Source organism: Delphinapterus leucas, chromosome 11 (genome assembly GCF_059928025.1).
Source record: "Delphinapterus leucas isolate spDelLeu-1000000601 "Yukka" chromosome 11, BTC_Dleu_Yukka2, whole genome shotgun sequence".
In the NCBI taxonomy this organism is placed as follows: domain Eukaryota; kingdom Metazoa; phylum Chordata; class Mammalia; order Artiodactyla; family Monodontidae; genus Delphinapterus; species Delphinapterus leucas.
In genome coordinates, this window is record NC_143139.1 from 25,635,281 (window position 1) to 25,656,759 (window position 21,479).

Below are 21,479 nucleotides of genomic sequence, written 5' to 3' on the forward strand. Positions count from 1 at the left end.
AACTAGAACAAATCTTCCTAAAATTTATATGGAACCACAAAAGACCCTGAATTGCCAATGGAATCTTGACAAAAGAGAACAGAGCTGGAGGTATCATGCTCCTTGATTTCAGACTATGCTACAAAGCTACAGTAATCAAAACAGTATAGTACTGGCACAAAAACAGACACACAGATCAATGGAACAGAATAGACAGCCCAGAAGTAAACTCCTGTGTTTAGGGTTGATTCATCTATGACAAAGGAGGCAAGAATATACAATGGGGAATATCAGTTTCTTCAATAATAAGTGGTGCTGGGAAAACTGGACAGCTACATGCAAAAGAATGAGATTAGAACATTTTCTCATGCCATGTACAAAAATAAACTCAAAATGGATTAAAGACCTAAATGTATAACCAGAAACCATAAAACTCCTAGAAGAAAAGCAGAACACTCTTTTTTTTTTTTTTTTTTTTTTGCGATATGCGGGCATCTCACTGTTGTGGCCTCTCCCGTTGCAGAGCACAGGCTCCGGACGCGCATGCTCAGTGGCCATGGCTCACGGGCCCAGCTGCTCCGCGGCACGTGGGATCTTCCCAGACCAGGGCACAAACCCATGTCCCCTGCATTGGCAGGCGGACTCTCAACCACTGTGCCACCAGGGAAGCCCCAGAACACACTCTGACATAAATTGTAACAGTATTTTTGGGGGGGTCTCCTAAGGCAAAGGACACTAAAGCAAAAATAAACAAATGGGACCTAATTAAATTTAAACGCTTTTGCACAGCAAAGGAAACCATCAACAAAATGAAAAGACAACCTATAAATGGGAGAAAATATTTGCAAATGATATGCTACAATAAGGGGTTAATATCCAAAATATATAAACAGCTCACACAACTCAATGTCAAAAAACTAAATGACCCAATTAAAAAATGGGCAGAAGACCTGAATAGTCATTTTTCCAAAGAAGACATACAGATGGCCAACAGGCACATGAAAGACGTTCAACATTGCTGATCATTAGAGATATGTAAATCAAAACCACAATGAGATATCATCTCACCCCTCTTAGTAAGAATGGCTATCAACAAATAACAAATGTTGGCAAGAATATGGAGAAAAGGGAACCCTTGCACACTGTTGGTGGGGATGTAAATTGGTGCAGCCACTACGGAAAACGACATGAAGATTTCTCAAAAAACTGAAAGTATGATCCAGCAATTTCACTGCTAGATATATATTCAAAGAAAACAAAAACACTAATTCAAAATGATACACACACGCCAAAGTTCACAGCAGCACTATTTACAACAACCAAGATAAGGAAGCAACCCAAATATCCATCAACAAATGAATGGATAATGAAGATGTGGTGAGATATGTGATGGAATATTACTCAGCCATTAAAAAGAATGAAATCTTGCCATTTGCAACCACATGGATAGACCTGGAGGATATTATGCTTAATGAAGTACGTCAGAGAAAGACAAATACTGTATGTCACACTTATATGTGGAATATAAGAAATAAAAGAAACAAATGAATATAACAAAACAGAAACAGACTCACAGATACAGAGAAAAAACTAGTAGTTACCGTTGGGGAGAGGGAAGTGGGAGGGGTAAAACAGAGTAGAATATTAAGAGGTACAAACTACTAAGTATAAAATAAATAAGCACAAGGATATATTGTACAGCACACAGAATACAGCCAACATTTTATAATAACTTTAAACAGAGTATAATCTATAAAAACAGTGAATCACTATGTATGTTGTACATCTGAAACTAACATAATATTGTAAATCAACTATACTTCAATAATAAATAGATAAATAAAGTTATGAATTGTTTATTCCTAGAATTTTCCATTTAATATTTTTAGACAACTAAAACCATGAAACCAAAATTGTGGTAAGAAGGAACTACTATAATTAAGTCAAACAAACCCAAAATATTTGTTAAACGTGTTAACAGGCCAAGAAATGTATACTTGTTTAATGTTTCCAAATAGACTAAAACTCAAAGAAAACACATACTCAAATCACAATCAATTCTAGCATTCATTTCAATTAGAACACTTTACCATTTTCTTCCATATCAGCTTTCTCTGCTTTTGAGTGATCTTCCCGGTTTACCAGTTGTTTGGTAGCACAGACCTGCTTTAGGCCAAGGAAAAGGAAAAGAATTGAGGGCACAATCTGTCCCACCACAGCATCTACTCCAGGAGGTCGATTTTGCAGTTCCAAAAGAATACTCAGTCCTATTATACACATCTTCCGGTCATGATGCCTACAAATTATAAAGGCGAAAAAAAATGTGCACGTGAGAAATGAGAACAAATTCCGAAGAAATTACAAAAAGAAATGTCCAAGGTGTATTCTAAGGTTCATTCACTGGAGTTACACAGAGGTATCTCCATTTTGTACTATATGAAATCCTATGTAAATCAAGTTTTGTAAACCAATTATCATCATCAAAGAGCTATGGGAGTCTGCAATTAATATGGGGAATCTTGTGTAATATCAATTTATGATAATACAAATGCTGTATCTGGGCCTTAGCGTAACAACTTTTATTAAAACAAGAATACCTGTATACGATAGCATAAAATTCCTATCCAATGGAAAAAATGAGGAGTCCCTTAGACTTTGTCTTCATTGGATTGGTCTACAAGGTATCTTGGCACTGTATACTAACCCCAGGTGCCAAAAGTTCCTCCACAAACTCAGCATCTAGTAAGCTGAATGTAATAGCTATAAGTAAATCATTAAATGTCCTGTTCTGTAAAACAGGATAAGGAAAATTTAATTCTGAAGGAAAAATGTTTGACCAATATAGATTACACACATTTTTGTATGAATGCTTCTTCTAAATTGTTTAAAACTAAAAATATTAAGAATTAAAAGATTTTCTATATTAGTATAACACTTAAAATTGCAGGCATGAACAAAAAATTCACTGGCAGGGATTCAAAATGAGAGTAATATACAACAAACCCAATGACAAATATATTACTAGCTTCTATTATTCTTCATTATTTCCATTGCTTGATTGATTCAAGTTACTAATGTCAAAGTATAGTATACTGTAACAGGGACTGGTGACTTTCTCATCCATGTAGCCTCTAACTAGTAGTGTACACCAGGTGTCAAATGGATCATAGTACAGAAGATGATTATCGAGTAGGGCTCTGAAGAATCCAAGGGAGCACAATTCAAGCATGCCCAATCTATACAATACCTGAGACAGATTTTCTATTTTTGGAAAATTGCTTATAGATGCTACTAACTATAACTGTGAATGACTAAATCTCTACTCTCTAAATCTTTGTCAGAGATAACTTTAAGCACAATTTCTTTTTAAAGTATGCTCTTCCTTTCAAAGCTTTAATAAGAAATCTAAATCAGGGACAAATTCCAGTCTCCTACAAGTGGAAAAATTAGAATACACATAGCAACTTATAAATATGCTCCCCCATTCCTTTTCTACCATCCTAATTCAAGCCCCTCCATCATCTCCCCACCACTTGGCAATGTCCTAACTACTCCTGTTGAAATTATTTTCCCCTCAGTAAATTTTTCTAAATGATATCTTACAAAACTTAAAAAGAACACTAGTTATTTCTAATGTTTTGAACAAATTAATCAGCAATTTAGCTCAAATTCTAGCACAACAGGGTCACTTATATGTGTTGGGTCACTTGAGGTGGGCCTATAACTACTACTTAGGATCTCACTTTTCCTATGCTGGGAAGCTAGGAGAGTGCTTCACATAAAGCCAAACTCTCCTACCAGGGTAGGACCAGGACTACAACTAACAATCTTCTGACCTCACATTTGAAAACGGGCTCCACTGAAGTCTTTATATCTTTACCAGACCAGTACTCTCCTTAGAAACATGACTCTATTTAGAATGTTGTTACCCATAGACACTTAATAGTCATGGAACCCAAGTGGACACTTAATTTTTGTTGCCTAGAGATATAGCAATACACATTAAGTCAAAAACAAGCGGGGAATGGCTATACCTAATTTTCAGAGCCTGCGTTCTTTCCACTAGATTATAGTGCTGAAACACATTCTTAATTCTCTAAGAATTTAATATTATATTAACAATGCACTAAAAATAATTCTTAAAGGGCTTCCCTGGTGGCCCAGTGGTTGGGAATCCACCTGCCAGTGGAGGGGACGTGGGTTCGAGCCCTGGTCCAGGATGATCCCATGTGCCGCGGAGCAGCTGGACCCGTGCGCCACAACTACTGAGCCTGTGCTCTGGAGCCCGCGAGCCATGGCTGGTGAGGCCCACGAGCCTGGAGCCCACGCTCTGCCAGGAGAGAGGCCACTGCAACGAGAAGCCCGTGCACTGCCACGAAGAGTAGCCCCCACTTGCGGCAACTAGAGAAAGCCTGCGTGCAGCAGCGAAGCAGCCAAAAATAAATAAAAAATAATAATGATTCTTAAGATATAAAAATTCTTTCTTTATATGCTATTATATGTACATATTAAAAAGTCAACTTTCCAGAATAGAAATGTAGTGTAAAATCGAAAAGACACATACATACCCAAGAAAACAATCTGTATCATTCATCCACTGATTTATAAACTGTACAGTTACAGGTCCAGGGTTGTGAGGCAACTGAATTCGTTCTAAAGTATGTAGCAGCAAATCAGGGTTGTAGTACAAGGCAGCAATTGCAACCTGAAGACACATAGTACGAAGCTCACTAGTTTTGACTCCTCGGGTTAATCTCTCCAAAACAAGTTGAACAAAGAGTGGAATGCACTAGAGGAAAAAAGAAAAAGAGAAATCAAGTAACTTTTATAGAAAGCTGAATGTTGGTAAAGTGTTATCAATAAATCAGATACTCTTAATGACAGTGAAACGTTTGCTTGTTTAAATCATTTTTAGAATTATTAAACCCAGAGAGCTTAAATGGCCAAAAAGAGGTCCTACAGTAGTGCCAAAACGTCTCCTTCCATTTTATGTGAAGATTACATTTAGTTGAAGATTGTTCTACAAGAGTCCACACTCAAATGATGGCAATAATCCAAATGTAGACTTAGTCACGTCCATGTTTGAGTTAAAATGACTAGGGTGGAATTTTTCTTTGATAAATCATATTGGAAATACAGTTGACCCTTGAACAACGCAGGTTTGAACTATATGGATCCACTTAAATGCAGGGTTTTTTCAATAGTGAATACTACAGTACTACACTATCCACAGTTGGTTGAATCTGCGGATAGGGAGAAAACGTGTATACACAGGGCCAACTGTAAGTTATACATGGATTTCTGACTGTGCAGAGGGTCAACGCCTCTAACTCCTGCATTGTTCAAGGGTCAAGTGTAAAAAACAAAATGAGACTAAAAATAAGCATGATGTGATCAGAAATTCTCTTGAGAAAAAAATTCCTAAAAAAGTCATAGGGATGTAATGAACGACATGGTGGCTAAACTTAAGAATACTGTATTGTACATTTGAAAGTTGCTAAGAACGAGTAGACATTAAAAGCTCTCATCACAAGAAAAAAAATTTTTTAACTATGTATGGTGATGGATGTTAACTATACTTATTGTCATGATCATTTCACTGTATATACAAATACTGAATCATGTTGTATACCTGGAATTAAGATAATTTTATATGTCAAATATATCTCAATAAAATTTTTGAAAAAGAAAATTCCTGTTGGTATAAGTAAAAGACTGAAGAAAAATAGTGGATTTCATACATTAAAATCCTATGACTCCAATTCTAAAGTGCAATATTGTTTAATTTTATTAGAAATATTTCCTAACAGTTACTTTCAATTAAAAGGGATGGGCTAACTGTGGAAAACAGATGGAGGTTTCTCAAAAAACTAAAAATACTAATACCATATGACCCAGCAATTCCACACTTGGGTATATATCCAAAAAACAAAAACAAAAACACTAATTCAAAAAGATACATGTGCCCCAATGTTCATAGCAGCATTATTTACAATTGCCAAGATATGAAAGCAACCTAAGTGTCCATCAACAGATGAATGGATAAAGAAGATGTGGTTCTCACACCAGTCAGAATGGCCATCATCAAAAAATCTAGAAATAATAAATGCTGGAGAGGGTGTGGAAAAAAGGGAACACTCTTGCATTGTTTGTGGGAATGTGAATTGGTACAGCCACTATAGAGAACAGTATGGAGGTTCCTTAAAAAACTACAAATAGAACTACCATATGACCGAGCAATCCCACTACTGGGCATATACCCCGAGAAAACCATAATTCAAAAAGAGTCATGTACCAAAATGTTCATTGCAGCTCTATCTACAATAGTCCGGAGATGAAAAGAACCTAAGTGTCCATCATCGGATGAATGGATAAAGATGTGGCACATATATACAATGGAATATTACTCAGCCATAGAAAGAAACGAAATTGAGCTATTTGTAATGAGGTGGATAGACCTAGAGTCTGTCATACAGAGTGAAGTAAGTCAGAAAGAGAAAGACAAATACCATATGCTATATATGTAATTTAAGAAAAAAAAATGTCATGAAGAACCAAGGGCTAAGACAGGAATAAAGACACAGACCTACTAGAGAATGGACTTGAGGATATGGGGAGGGGGAAGGGTAAGCTGTGACAAAGCGAGAGAGAGGCATGGACATATATACACTACCAAACGTAAGGTAGCTAGTGGGAAGCAGCCAAATAGCACAGGGAGATCAGCTCGGTGCTTTGTGACCGCCTGGAGGGGTGGGATCGGGAGGGTGTGAGGGAGGGAGATGCAAGAGGGAAGAGATATGGGAACATATGTATATGTGTAACTGATTCACTTTGTTATAAAGCAGAAACTAACACACCATTGTAAAGCAATTATACTCCAATAAAGATGTAAAAAAAGAAGATGTGGTATATATACACAATGAAATACTACTCAGCTATAATAAAGAATGAAATTTTGCCATTTGCAGCAACATGGATGGACTTGGAGGGCATTATGCTAAGTGAAATCAGTCAGACAGAGAAAGATAAAAACTGTATGATATCACTTACATGTGGAATCTAAAAAATACAACAAACTAGTGAATATCACAAAAAAGAAGTAGACTCACAGATATAGAGAACAAACTAGGGGTTACCAGCAGGGAGAGGGAAGGGGGAGGTGCAATATAGGGGTAGAGGAGTAAGAGGTACAAATTATTAGGTATAAAATAAGCTACAAGGATATACTGTACAACATGGGAAATATAACCAATATTTTATAATAACTACAAATGGAGTATAACCTTTAAAAATTGTGAATCACTATATTGCACACCTGTGACTTATACAATATTGTACAGCAACTATAGTTCAATTTTTAAAAATGATTTGTGTAAAATAAAATTCTAAGGTCTTAATATAAGTTCATTTTTAAATTAAACTTTAAAAATCAAAGTTTCAGGGGAGAATGGGATGAATAGGTGGAATACAGAGGGTTTTTAGGGCAGTGTAGTGAAACTGGTCTGCATGATACTATAATGGTAGATACATATCATTATACATTTGTCCAAACATATAAAGTGTGTACACCAAGAGTACACCCTAGTGTAAACTGCGGTCTCTGGGTGATAATGATGTGTCAGTATGTTCATCAGTTATAACCAATGCACCACCCTGGCGGAGATGTTGATAATGGGGAAGGCTATGCATGTGTGGGGTAAGGGGTACAAGAGAAATCTCTATATCTTCTGCTCAATTTCTCTGAGAGTCTATAACTACTCTGAAAAATAAAATCTATTAAAAAATAATCAGAGTTTCATGTAAAAATTTAAGACAAATTCAATATGTTTCCTTTAGTAAGCCAAACTGTAAGTACATTAGTATCAGAATACTAGACTTGTTTAGGATAATATATAACATCAAAACACATGACTACATGTGGTACTTTTAAGATTGAGATTTTTATAAAGAAATGACTAGTCTGATTAACTCTATTGATTTTGTCTCATATTCTGATATAGAGCATATACAGGACATAGGCTCTACTAAAAATTATTACTACAGTTAAATAATTATTGTGAATCAATGAAGCCAAAAGAAAATGTAAACTGTTTGAAAAACTTTTTGATATGTTTTAATAACAAAGCTTCATTTTAACAAATATCTACTATTACATGCAGAGCCATTAAGAATACAAAGAAACTTTGAGGTTTCAAAATTAGTAAAACTAAAATTATCCGTTTATATTAAAATAAAGTCAATTATGGGGATTGATTATGCAGAATACCTCCATATACCACTATGGAGTGATCTGCAAGATATATTATTAAGTGAAGAAGGCAAGATGGAAAAAAATATGTTTAGTATGCTACTGTTTAAGAAGGTGAGGAGAGAATGGATATAACTATTTGCTTTTTGTTTTTAAATGAAAGGATGAACTAAAAACTGGGGGGTGGGGGGAGAGTAGAAATGGGGAAAGAAAGTAATGGTAGAGGGGACAGGAATGGAAGCTAGATTTCCCTGAATATACCTTGTTTTGTAAATTAGACTTTAGACTTTGCATATGTTATATTCACAAAAAATTTAAGCAATCCCTAAAAGTTAAAATAAAATGAAATAAATAATGAAACAAAACAAAAAAAAAAAATCAAACAAACAGGGATTATGTTAAATTACTTTAAAATTTATGATTTGACTTGTTTGGCTACAAATATCCCTAGCATATGAATATACCCTTGAGATAGAAGGAGCTACTAAAAGATCTTAAACTGTTAATAGTGATCATATGTTGGTGATAATATATACATATTAGTGGGGTAAAGTAAGTGAGTAATTATGATGAGACCAGGATTTTGGGTGTGGGAGATACTGATTAGGATCAATTAGGTTAAGTAAAAATAATGTAGTCTGAAATTTGAACTGGAAATATCTGTGTCTACTAATGATGCATTAATCTTAAGATAATATAATATGTATTTCCTGGTTCTCTTTTGTGGAAATAAAGACCTACTCAATAGCAAGGAATATCCCTTGTGCAGTCTTGGAATACCATTTCCCAGGGTAGGGCAGGAAATGTACAAGATGAAACTGGAACATCTAATCACACCAGATAGCAGAAAACTTCCAAAGGCTATGAGAGTCAGGTCAAAAGCACTCATATGGCAAACTCAAGAGGCTCCCACTGGCCTAAGTTGAAAGAACTTTGTACACCTTAAATATACTGAATATATTTGATGTGTATCAAATAAATTTGAATCTATAAGGTCAAATAATACTAAAAAGCCAAAAAATAAAAAACACCTCACTGGTCATCTTTGGAGGATGCTCCAAAGATGGAGCATAAGGAAACAACATATTGTCTCAATCATGACAAATAAAGGCAAATACTCAAACTATTCCTCAGAGTAATCTAATAATTGATGAGAAAACATTTCTCTTCATAGAAGTAATTCCACTCATAAATGAAGAAGGAATGACAGAATTAGACTATCATCACCAACAGCACTAAGATCATAAGACGAGAGACAACCATTCTGTCCCTAGTAGAAATACACACCACCACCTATGAAGTATTCTTGCCAAAAAATCACAACTGAATCCAACCAAATCTCTAGATCTAACTACCAATTTACAGGAAATATTGAGTAATTTAATTCTAAGGCATTACAATCCTTCAGCACAGTAATGGTAACTTCACTAACATTAGACAGTGAGTTAACTCACTTAACTTTCTGATATAGAAATGCTCGGGTACCAACTTTCCAATCCCTCTAACAACCCAGTTTTAGGAGTAGAAACCCACTGTACATACATTACATATGAAATTCTTACTTGCTAACTTCAAATGAGTCTATCCAGCTAAAAGCAATTATTTTATTCAATTTTTCTTTACTACTTACTAGACTCCTCCAAACTGAAATTTCAACTTTTTTCATTTTCTACAATTCTTCCTATTTAACTGCAAAAATAAAGCCATTGGACTTAAGCTTCCACATCCCTTATTCCTACCTCAAGACAGATCTCTATATCAGCATTATCTAAACGGCACTGTCACAACAGTTAATAGATGTTCCTTGGGTTTGGAAAACAAAAAGATTCCACTGTTAATTAATTTGGAAAACACAGAATACTAACCACTCCTTTAGGCACATTTCCAGATAAAGGCACTAAGAATTCAAGCAATAATGAAATGAATTTTGTTTTATCCAGTTTTCCCCAGACCATTGAATACACTTTTTTATGAACACCTACTGACACCATTAGATAGTCACCATTTGAGTAATATCACTCTATTCCCATCTCCTGGTATCTACACTTTCTGTTTCTGTGAAAAAGATCATCTATTTTCCAAGGTAAACCTGTGCTCACAGGCTTCTCCCTGTCCTCATCTTATGTCTTATTTTTTCTGGTGTTTTCTATGCAATGACTCCCACTATGAATCTTGTTCTAATCTTCCACTCCCAATGCTACTTGCCTAGAACAGAACTAATACCTTCAGACCTCAACCTCACTGAAGATGAAATAAAGACATTCTCAGAAAAAAAAAACAAAAACAGAACTCATTGCTAGCAGACCTATCCTACAAGAAATACTAAAGGAAGTTCTTCGGGCTGAAAGCAAGTGACCCAGAGGGTAATTCAAAGACAAAGAAAGACACACACACACACACACACACACTCCAGTAAAAGTAATTATGTAATTATAAAAAATAGTAAAAATAGTATTTCTTTCACTTTCTTAACTGTTTTAAAAAGCAATCACATAAAATAACATGTTGTAATTGTATTGTTGAAACTATAAAATGTAATATATTCAACATTAACAATACAAAGGATGTAGAAGCAAGATTCTACTGGAATAAGGAAATGACACCAGATGGTAACTTCAACCCACAGCAAACAAATAAAGAGAACTGAGAAATGGTAAATAAGAAGGCTAATATAACAAGTATATACCTGTAGATATATACGTGGTTGCCTTTTTTCTTAGCTTCTTTGAAATAAAATTACAAATAGAATAATTACAAACAGTGTATTGTTGGATTTATAACATATATAGATGCAACATATATGACAGCAGTAGTACAAAAAGGGGGGAGAGGGAATAGAGCTATATAAGAGTAATGCATCTATATCTCACTAAAAATTAGGTTAATCTCAATCTGAAGTATATTCTGATAAGGTAAGGTATATATGGCAAGCCCTAGAGCAGCCACTAAGAAAAATGTTTAAAATAGTGGAAAAAAAATTAAAGGAATTAAAATGTGACATTAGAAAATATGTACTTAATTCAAAAGAAAGCAGTAAAGAAAGAATAGCGGAACAACAACAAAACATGAGACATATAAATAAAAAATAAAATGACAGATTGAATCTATGTGTAAAAGTAACAACAGTAAATGTGAATGGGTCAATTCAAAGATACAAATAGGTTGAAAGTAAAAGAATGGAAAAAGATATATCATGCAAACAGCAACCATAAGAAAGCTGAAATGGATATACTAATATTAGACAAAAACAACATCAAAACAAACAAAAAGTGTTACTAGAGATAAAGAGAGACAATTTTAATGATAAAAGGGTCAATTCATCAGGAAGATAAAACCATTATAAACATACATACACATAACAGAGCCCTAAAATACATGAAACAACAACTGACAGAAATAAAGGGAGAACTAGATAATTCAATAACAGTTGGAGAATTTAATACTTCACTTTTGATAACAAATAGAACAATTAGGTAGAAGATCAGCAAAAAATAAAAGACTTAATCAACATTATAAACCAACTAGATCTAACAAACATCTATAGAACACTCAGCCCAATAACAGCAAAGTACATATTATTCTCAAGTGCACATGGAACAATCTCCAGGACAGACTATATGCAGGGCCATAAAATAAGCCTCAATAAATTTAAAAGGAATGAAATCACACAAAGTATGTTCTCCAATTACAATGGAGTAAAATTAGAAATCATTAACAGAAAGAATTCTGGTAAATTCACAAACATATGGAAATTAAACAACACACTCCTAAATAACCAATGGGTCCAGAATAAAGCACAAGGGAAATAAGGACATATTTTGAGATGAATGAATATGAACACATGCCAAAACTTATGAATGTAGCTAAAGCAGTGGTTGCAGGGAAATTTATAGCTATCAATCTCTATATTAAAAAAGAAGAAATATCTCAATCTAATAACCTAAACTTCCACCTCAAGACTCTGGAAAAAGAAGATCAAGCTAAACTCAAAGCAAGTAGAAGGGAATAAATTATGAGGATTAGAGCAAAAACTAATGAAATAGCAAACAAAAAACAGACAACAAAATCATAAATTGGTTCCTTGAAAAGATGAACAAAATTGACAAACCTCTACCTCAACTAACAAAAGGGGGAAATAAGAGAGCGAGAGAAAGAGAAGATAATAGTTACTAAAATCAGGGAAAAAAACGGGGTCATTATTACCAACCTACAAAAACAAAAAGAAATATTATGAATTGCATGCCAACTAATTAGTTAATTTACATGAAATGGACAACTTCCTAGAAAGATGCAAACTCCTACATTAACTCAAAAAGAAATAGAGGGCTTGGGCTTCCCTGGTGGCGCAGTGGTTGAGAGTCCACCTGCCAATGCAGGGGATGCGGGCTCATGCCCCGGTCCGGGAAGATCCCACATGCCGCGGAGCGGCTAGGCCCGTGAGCCATGGCCGCTGAGCCTGCGTGTCCGGAGCCTGTGCTCCACAACGGGAGAGGCCACAACAGTGAGAGGCCCGTGTACTGCAAAAAAAAAAAAAAAGAAATAGAGGGCTTCCCTGGTGGCACAGTGGTTGACAGTCCGCCTACAGACGCAGGGGACATGGGTTCGTGCCCCGGTCCGGGAAGATCCCACATGCCGCGGAGTGGCTAGGCCCGTGAGCCATGGCCGCTGAGCCTGCGTGTCTGGAGCCTGTGCTCCGCAACGAGAGAGGCCACAACAGTGAGAGGTCCACGTACCACAAAAAAAGAAAAAAAAAAAAATAGAAATACAAGTAGACCTATAACAAATAATGAGATTGAATTGGTAATTTTAAAACTACCCACAAAAAAAGCTCAGGCAAAGATGGCTTCACTGCTAAATTCTAACATTTAAAAAACACCAACCTTCAGAAACTCTTCCAAAAAATAGAAGAGGAGGGAGCACTTCCCAACTCATTCCACACGAGGCCAGCATAACTCTGATTCCAAAGCCAGACAAAGATACCACAAGAAAAAAAAAATTACAGATCAATATCTCTTATAAATACAGGTACAAAAATAGTTTTAAAAAAATACCACCTAACTGAATCTAGAAGTATATAAAAAGGATCATACTCCATGATCAAGAAGGATTTACACCAGGAATTCAAGGTTGATTTAACATCTGAAAATCAATTAAAGCAAAACACCGTATCAACAGAATAAAGGACAAAACCCACATGATCATCTCAATAGATGCAGAAAAAGCATTTGATAAAATTCAACACGACTTCATGATCAAAAGACTCAACAAACCACGAATAAACAGGAACACACTCAATCTGATAAAAGACATCTATGAAAAACGTACAGCTTACATCAGACTTAATGGTGAAAGGAATACTTCGCCCCCTAAGATCAGGAACAAGACAAAATGTCTCCTCTTGCCACATCCATTCAACATTGCACTGAAGGTTCTAGCCAAGGCAGTTAGGCAAGAAAAATAAAATAAAAAGCACCCAAGTTGGAAAGGTAAAACTCTATCTGCAGATGAGATGACCTTGTGTACAGAAAATCCTAAGAAATTCCCTGAAACTCTATTAAAACTAATAAAGCAATTCGGCAAGGTTGCAAGAAACAACATAAATACAGAAAAAGTGTGTTTCTAAACACAGGCAATAAACAACTTGAAAATAAAATTAAGAAAACAATACCATTTATAACAGCATTAAAAAGGATGAAATATTTTATGAAGACTTTAATGAAAGAAACTTGTACTTGAAAACTACAAAACATTTTTGAAAAAAATTAAAGATGACCTAAATAAAAGGAAAGACATCTCATGTTCAGGGATTGAAAGACTAAATATTCTCAAAGTGACAATACTTCCCAAAGTGATCTACAGATTTAGCACAATGCTTATCACAATCCCAGTTGGCTTCTTTGCTCAAATTGACAAGCTAATCCTAAAATTCATATGGAAATTCAAGGGACCATAATAGCCAAAACAATCCTACATAGGAACAAAATTGGAGGACACAAACTTCCTAATTTCAAAACTTACTACAAAGCTACAGTAATAAAGATACTGCAGTCCTGGATTAAGGACAAAAAAATTAATTAAATCTGAGTGAGAATCCAGAAATATATCCTCACATTTACAGTCAATTGATTTCACAAAGTGTGTCAAGATAATTCAATGGGGAAAGAATAGGTTTTTTCCAACAAATGGTGCTGAGACAATTTGATATCCACGTGGAAAATAATGAATTTGTACCCCTTCCACAAACCATATTCAAAAATTAACTCAAAATGAATTAAAGACCTAAATGTTAGAGCTAAAACCATAAAACTCTTAGAGGAAAATCTTTGTGAACTTGAATTTAGCAATGATTTCTTAAATATGATGCCAAATTGCACTGGGTATTTTTGTCATAGGATTTCTACCAGTAAACACAAACTATAGGCTATCTTTATAATTTTCCATCACAATATAAACATCAATCAGACATGCACATTTTAAATGTAAACATCAAGTAGGATGTTTTCTATACATATATTACCTGATCAATTCCCCTTCCTTTGCACTGAAGAATGATGACTTCAAGAAGTTTGGCTGCATGACATTCTGCATCTTCTCCTGCATCTCCACATAGTACCTGCAGTAATTAAAATTTCACTCAGCAGTAAATAGGAATTGCAAAAAATTTAATCAAGTCTACATGAAGTAAATATCACATAAAAATTCAGCCATTAGAATCTCAGCATTGCTTGAGTCATAAGTTTACCTTGCCAACCCAGAGAAGGAGGTTCAAAATGAAGTTCATCTATCTTCTTCATCTACTCTGATTCCTTATAAGGTGTAATAATTCACTTATTTAACTTTGGATTAATAAAATAGGCTATATGAGTTAACTGTCTAGACAAATGAAGCTTCCCTTTATGTAATGCATCAAAACAATAAAATACAATGAAATCAAAAGAAAACAAAATAACCTTCTTCTTAAACAATGAAATAAACCCTGTGTTTTTCTGTTCCTTTTGAATTCCTGTCTATATGCACCCATTTTTTCATAATGAAACCATAAATTTAATATTACACACCTTTTAATTTCCTCATTTGGACTTCATAATTTGAACTACTTTCCATAGACATTATAACCATTTAGGACTATACAGTATTACAGAAGATGAGTATAACAAAGCTTACCAGCCTGTTCCCCTAATGTCAATTCTGTATTTTCACTGATATGAACAATTATACAGTGCACATGTTCATACACCTAATACGGCAGCCTTATAATAAGGTTCCCAGAAGAGAGGTTTATAGAGTAGAGGCATGCTTATATTCGAAATAAAGAAATATGGAAAAATTAATAAGGGTTCAAACACAAGACATAAGAAAAAGAACAGACTTAACCCAGAGAATAAAAGTAAGATAGAAATTAGGAATATAAACAAAAAGAGGTAAAACAAACAGAAATCAAAAATAGATTCATTAAAAAAAGACTAAAGTAGAATTTTGCCAAAATTATTTTTAAAAAGCAAAGAAAGCAAAATTTTAAAACATTATGAAAGACATAAATACAGATAAAGGAAAGATTAAAAATGAGAATACTATGAACAATATTATATTCCTTATATATTTGAAAACTTAGATGACCTGGATAATTTCCTAGACAAATACAATTTAAGAAAACTGAATTTAAAAGATATTCCAGATAAAGATGACAGATTGAACATCGCCATTCAATTTTATCCCTTCCCAAAGGCCATTAAAATAAAGGTAAAGATATTTTAGAGGCATATATCCACAAAGACAGAGATAAAGGAAAAAACAGACAGCTATAAAATTGTAGAAGCTGGAAAACAGATCGATCAGTGAGCTGAAACATAAGCAGGTAGCTAGCAAAACCAAGAACCAACCCTATTTACATAAACTTAAAATTCTACCTCAAGAGCAGTGTTTCTAGATCTAGATTCTAAACATGTGGGCTCTAGAACCAGAACGCTTTGGTCTAAATCCTAGTTCTACCATTTACGAGCTGTGTTTTTAGAAACGCTATTGGGTGGGCCAAAAAGTGTCTTCAGTTTTTTAAGTAAAAATAAAAGACACATTTTTCATCAAGAACTTTACTGAATAACGTATTCACCCTTTTGTTCCACTACCTTCTGCCATTTTTCAGGCAACTTCATAATTCCATCTTCCCAAAACTTTTTATCTTTTTGAGCCAAGAACTATTCCAGGTGCCTTTTACAGCCTTTACAGTCCAGGGAATTGAAATTTTTTCCATTAAGAGATTTTGTAAATACCAAAATAAATGGAAACCCAAAGGTGCAAAGTCTGGTGAATACAGCAGATGAATCAGAACTTCTCAGCCAAGCTGTAAGTTTTTGCCGGGTCATCAAAGAAACATGTGCTCTTGCGTTATCCTGATGAAAGATTATGTGTTTTCTGTTGACTAATTCTGGACGCTTTTCGTTGAGGGCTGCTTTCAGTTGGTCTAACTGGGAGCAGTACTTGTTGCAATTAATGGTTTGGTTTTCTGGAAGGAGATCATAATAGAGCAGGGGTCCCCAACCCCCCAGGCCACGGACCAGTAGCGGTCCACTGGTCCCATCGCTCCCCATCGCTCGCATTACCGCCTAAACTCTCCGCCTCCTGTCAGATCAGCAGTGGCATTAGATTCTCATAGGAGCGTGAACCCTACTGGGAACTGCACATGCAAGGAATCTAGGTTGCAGGCCCCTTATGAGAATCTAGTGCCTGACGATCTGAGGTGGAGCTGGGGCAGTGATGCTAGCACTGGGGAGAGGCTGCAAATAAAGATCATCATTAGCAGACAGGTTTGCCCGCACAGAGACCATAATAAATCAATTGCTTGCAGACTCATATCAAAACCTTACCAGTGAGTGGCAGGTGAAAACAAGCTCAGGGCTCCCACTGATTCTGCATTATGGTAAGTTGTATAATTATTTCATTACCTATTACAATGTAATAATAATAGAAATAAAGTGCACAATAAATATAATGTGCTTGAATCATCCCAAAACCATTCCCCCACCCCGCCCCCGGTCCGTGGAAAAACAGTCTTCCACGAAACCAGTCCCCTGGTGCCAAAAATGTTGGGGACATTTGTAATAGAGGACTCCCTTCCAATCCCACCATATACACATCACCTCCTTTGGATGAAGACCAGCCTTTGGTGCCGCTGGTGGTGGTTCATTTTGCTTGCCCCACAATCTCTTCCGTTCCACATTGTTGTACAGTATACACTTTTCATTGTCCATCACAATTTGTTTTAAAAACAGAACGTTTCATTACGTTTCAGTAGAGAATCGCATGCAGAAACATGGTCAAGAAGGTTTTTCCACTTAACTTACGTGGAACCCAAACATCAAAGCAATTCACATAACCAAGCTAGTGCAAATGATTTTCAACGCTTGATTTGGATATTTGGAGTATGTCGGCTATTTCCCACATGGTATAACGTTGATTGTTCTCAATTATTGTTTTGATTTGATCGCTATCAACTTCAACTGGTCTACCTGACCGTGGTGCATCGGCCAGCAAGAAATCTCCTGCACGGAACTTCACAAACCACTTTTGACACGTTTGATCAATCACAGCACCTTCTCCAAACACTGCACAAATCTTTTTGTGCATTTCAGTTGCGTTTTTACCTTTCCTGAAATAATAAAGTTTAATATGCCAAAAATGTTGCTTTTTTTCTTCCATCTTCAATATAAAATGGCTACACAAAAATTCACCAATTTTGAAGTCTTTTTTTAAACTCATGGTGATATGACAGCTGTCACATACAATCTAACAAAATTGTTTCAAATGAAGTTAAAGACAACTAAATGCTACTAGAGCCATCTTACGGAAAAAACCAAACGCACCTTTTGGCCCACCCAATATTTATTCTCTGTACCTTAGTCCCCAGCTGTAAAAAGAAATATAGTAATATACTTATGTCATAGGATTATATGATACAGAAAGAAAAAACTCAGCCCCTTTTCCCAAAATTGCATTGACTTGGTTTCTTTGTTTGCTGGTTTTGTTGGTTTGAGGTTTTGTCCCCCCACAAAAGGAAGAGAAACAAAATATAGTACAGTAGCTTAAAAAATGGGCTCTGGAGCCAGATTACCAGGATTCAAATCTAGCTCCAACACATAACAGCTATGTGACTAGGTCAGTTTTCTAAACCTCAGGCACAATGCGAAATGCCTGTCTCCTCTTTAACAAAAGGTGATATAATGTTGTAAAGATTAAATAAATTCATGTGTATAAAGTGCTTAGGAAATACCAGTGTACAGTAAGAGTTCAATAATAAGACCAGAAATAAGAAAGATATTTAACTACTTGACAAGTAGAAGGACATCACTGTGAACGTCACTTTTACTATATCTGCTATAATACAGAGCAACTGTGAGTTATAAAGGACCATGTAGGATTGTTATGTTTTCTACCTTTGCTTTCTCTTCCCCTTTCCCTCACTAGCAGCTGTCTCCATAACTTAGGAAAAAACTGAAGACAGCCAGGTGATTATGACTTAACAAGCTGGGTTATTACAGAGCAATATGAGTCTTCAAAAATCGTGATTCTACTCCTGCTGTTTACATGTGATGAAGCTTAGTGACTTCCCAAAATCTCCCAGGCTCTTTATAACTGAACTGAGACCTCCATCAGATAAACTGATTATCAGTTCAGCGCTTTTAACAGAGTCTGGTACACATCTCTTCTAGGGAGGAAAACAGGTTGTACACTAGCTATCTTACTCCCAACTCCAAGGCCAAACTTAGGTTTCTGGCTATTTGAGCTTTCTAAAATCTGCCACCTCTATGCAATACAGTTTTATATTTATGTATATATTGATACATATATTCACCTAAAAGAGGAGGAAAGCATTAGTCAACAATGATTCCCAGATATAACCAAGAGGGCCAAATCTAACTTGTGACAAAGATAACATAGTAGACAATCATGTTTGTGCATAAATACAACAGTAGCCATTACGTGGCTTACCAATTATCCTGTATTGAGCTAAATGATGCTGTTTTTCCAACTATTCCAATTTTTTGTCTTATGTTATTTATGTTCAAATTACCTATATCTAGTGTCTTCTAATATATACATTCAATTAAAAGAAAAATCAATAATTGACAAACTGTGTGGTATTTTCCTAGCACTCTTTTTTAATCAAGGAGCAAGTCTGCATTTTTGAAAGAAAAAACACGAAGAAAATTATTTACCTAAGCATTATAAAGTACACAGCTATAAAAGTAGCAAACATTCTTAAGTATAACACACAATATGAAATTTTCAGATAATTCCAAACTCCATTTGAAAATACAAAATGACAAATATATGTTGATGAGAGCAATACAGAACTAAATGTATAAGAAACAAATTGAGAGAGTACCTGAAGTAAAATACAACATTAGTAAGTAAACGTTAGTAAGTAAACCATTAGTAAGAATCACTATGACAAATGTTTAGGACATGCTTACCTTTCTACACATTGTAAAAAGTATTTCTAAATGCTTTGGATTTGATAGTAAAGTATTTGTATCTATTGTCACATAATTATGCAGGAGAGGCATCATGTCTGGAAAAAAATTCAAAATCCCAGTGAAACTTGAGTAACAGAAGTAGAAATAAATTATTACCACTGAAAGCATATTTCTGTAGCACCCACACATTACTATCTTCCCTTGCAACCACAAAATGCTAGAAATGAAAGTGTTAAATCCACCTTTTCTATAAATGAGAAAAATGTGGATCAGAAAGACTAAAATGCTCATCATTTATTATAGTGATTGTTATTAATTTTCTTCTTTTTTTCCATAGCACTCATCACCATCTGACATACTGTATATTTATTTACTTGGCTGTGTGTTTCCTACCCTCTCCCTCCCCCCACTAGAATGGAAGTGTCAAAAGGGCAAGGGCTATCTATTTTTTTCACTGATGTATTGCTGAGCTTAGAACAATACTTGGAATATAGTCGATATTCAGAAGATATTAATAAATATATGGATATATACTCTGACTGCAAAGTAATTTAAGATACAGTAGGCAATACGGTCTCCCTCCTACTACCTCTATTCCTAGGGCTGAAAAACACTCCTACGGTAGCACCACCCTTTACTCGAAAATAATATCTATTTAGACACAGAAAAGCAAAACTGTTACCTGGTCAAAGTCATACCTGTAAAATATTCAAAACAATCCTGCTGAAAAATCTCATATAATATACCTAGAAGTTGCCACATTTGAGGAGAAATGCCATGGCAGGTTAAACTATATGCCAGTGAAAGAATTTCTTCATAGAATTCTAGAAAGAAGAAAATCTCTAGTTAGAATCCCAGGAAATAGCAAAAATTAAACACAAAGACCACTCAGAAGAGGATTTAGGCTATACACTCACACATGTTTTACATCTAATGTACTTTTGAGCATCTGTTTCTCAGCATTCACATCTTCAGCTACATCTATTTGCCACCTTCCATTTCTTACCAAGATCTGCCCCCTACTCAATAAGACAAGCCAAAGATTTGTTTTTACTAAACTTACTTATAATACTGAAAAATTATATTTTTTAATATAGAAAGTATAGTTTATATATATATATATATATATATAAAACTATATTAGAAATGAATACAAGAAGGAATAGATTATTGTATGTGGCTCCTACACAGGATTTTAAATTTACAAATAATGTTCTTCAGAGAGCTTAATTAATCTAGGTGAAAATATCTGTGTCTCACGTATTTTTACAAACTATATACTGGACAGTATTTCATCAATTTACAAAGCTTGTAAAATTTGTACAGTATTTCTTAATTTACCTCAAGACAATTATACTCAAAGTAGAAGAGTCCAAAGAGAATGTGCTTGCATTTGTACACATATTTATTATTATTACCCTCACTCAAAAGCAAATTATATCTAAACATACAATCAGAAAACACAAACCTCAATATAAAAATTTCAAATAATTCCTACCATGTCACTGAACAAAAAAGTTTAATTTCAAAGTTAATTATTTTTTTCCCTTCTTATTAAAAGGAACTAATATTCACCCTGGAAGTTTGAATAAAGTTTTTTTCTGTAACATTATTTAAAACTTAATACATTCAAAAGCTAGTAATACAGATATATGCCTTACCAAAAGCAAAATAAGATGGAAATCATAGATACTGGGAAATAATTTGTTATGTAAGACAATCACTTGAAATACAACCAATTGTCTGAATATAAAATTTCTGACAGTTCTGTTCAGGAAAGC

General features: G+C 34.8%; 1 protein-coding gene across 2 annotated transcripts in view; it reads right to left on the reverse strand.

Annotated features, from left to right (window-relative positions):
- Window positions 1-21,479, reverse strand: part of IPO8 (importin 8) — a 70,580-nt gene that overhangs the window by 10,181 nt on the left and 38,920 nt on the right. For both annotated transcript variants that reach the window (XM_022577873.3, XM_022577872.3), the window contains exons 18-22: window positions 20,397-20,522; window positions 19,696-19,793; window positions 14,745-14,840; window positions 4,548-4,768; window positions 2,070-2,275 (exon numbers count right to left, since the gene is read on the reverse strand). In XM_022577873.3, the coding sequence (XP_022433581.1) occupies window positions 2,070-2,275; window positions 4,548-4,768; window positions 14,745-14,840; window positions 19,696-19,793; window positions 20,397-20,522 (747 nt within the window). The remainder of the gene's footprint in view (window positions 1-2,069; window positions 2,276-4,547; window positions 4,769-14,744; window positions 14,841-19,695; window positions 19,794-20,396; window positions 20,523-21,479) is intronic.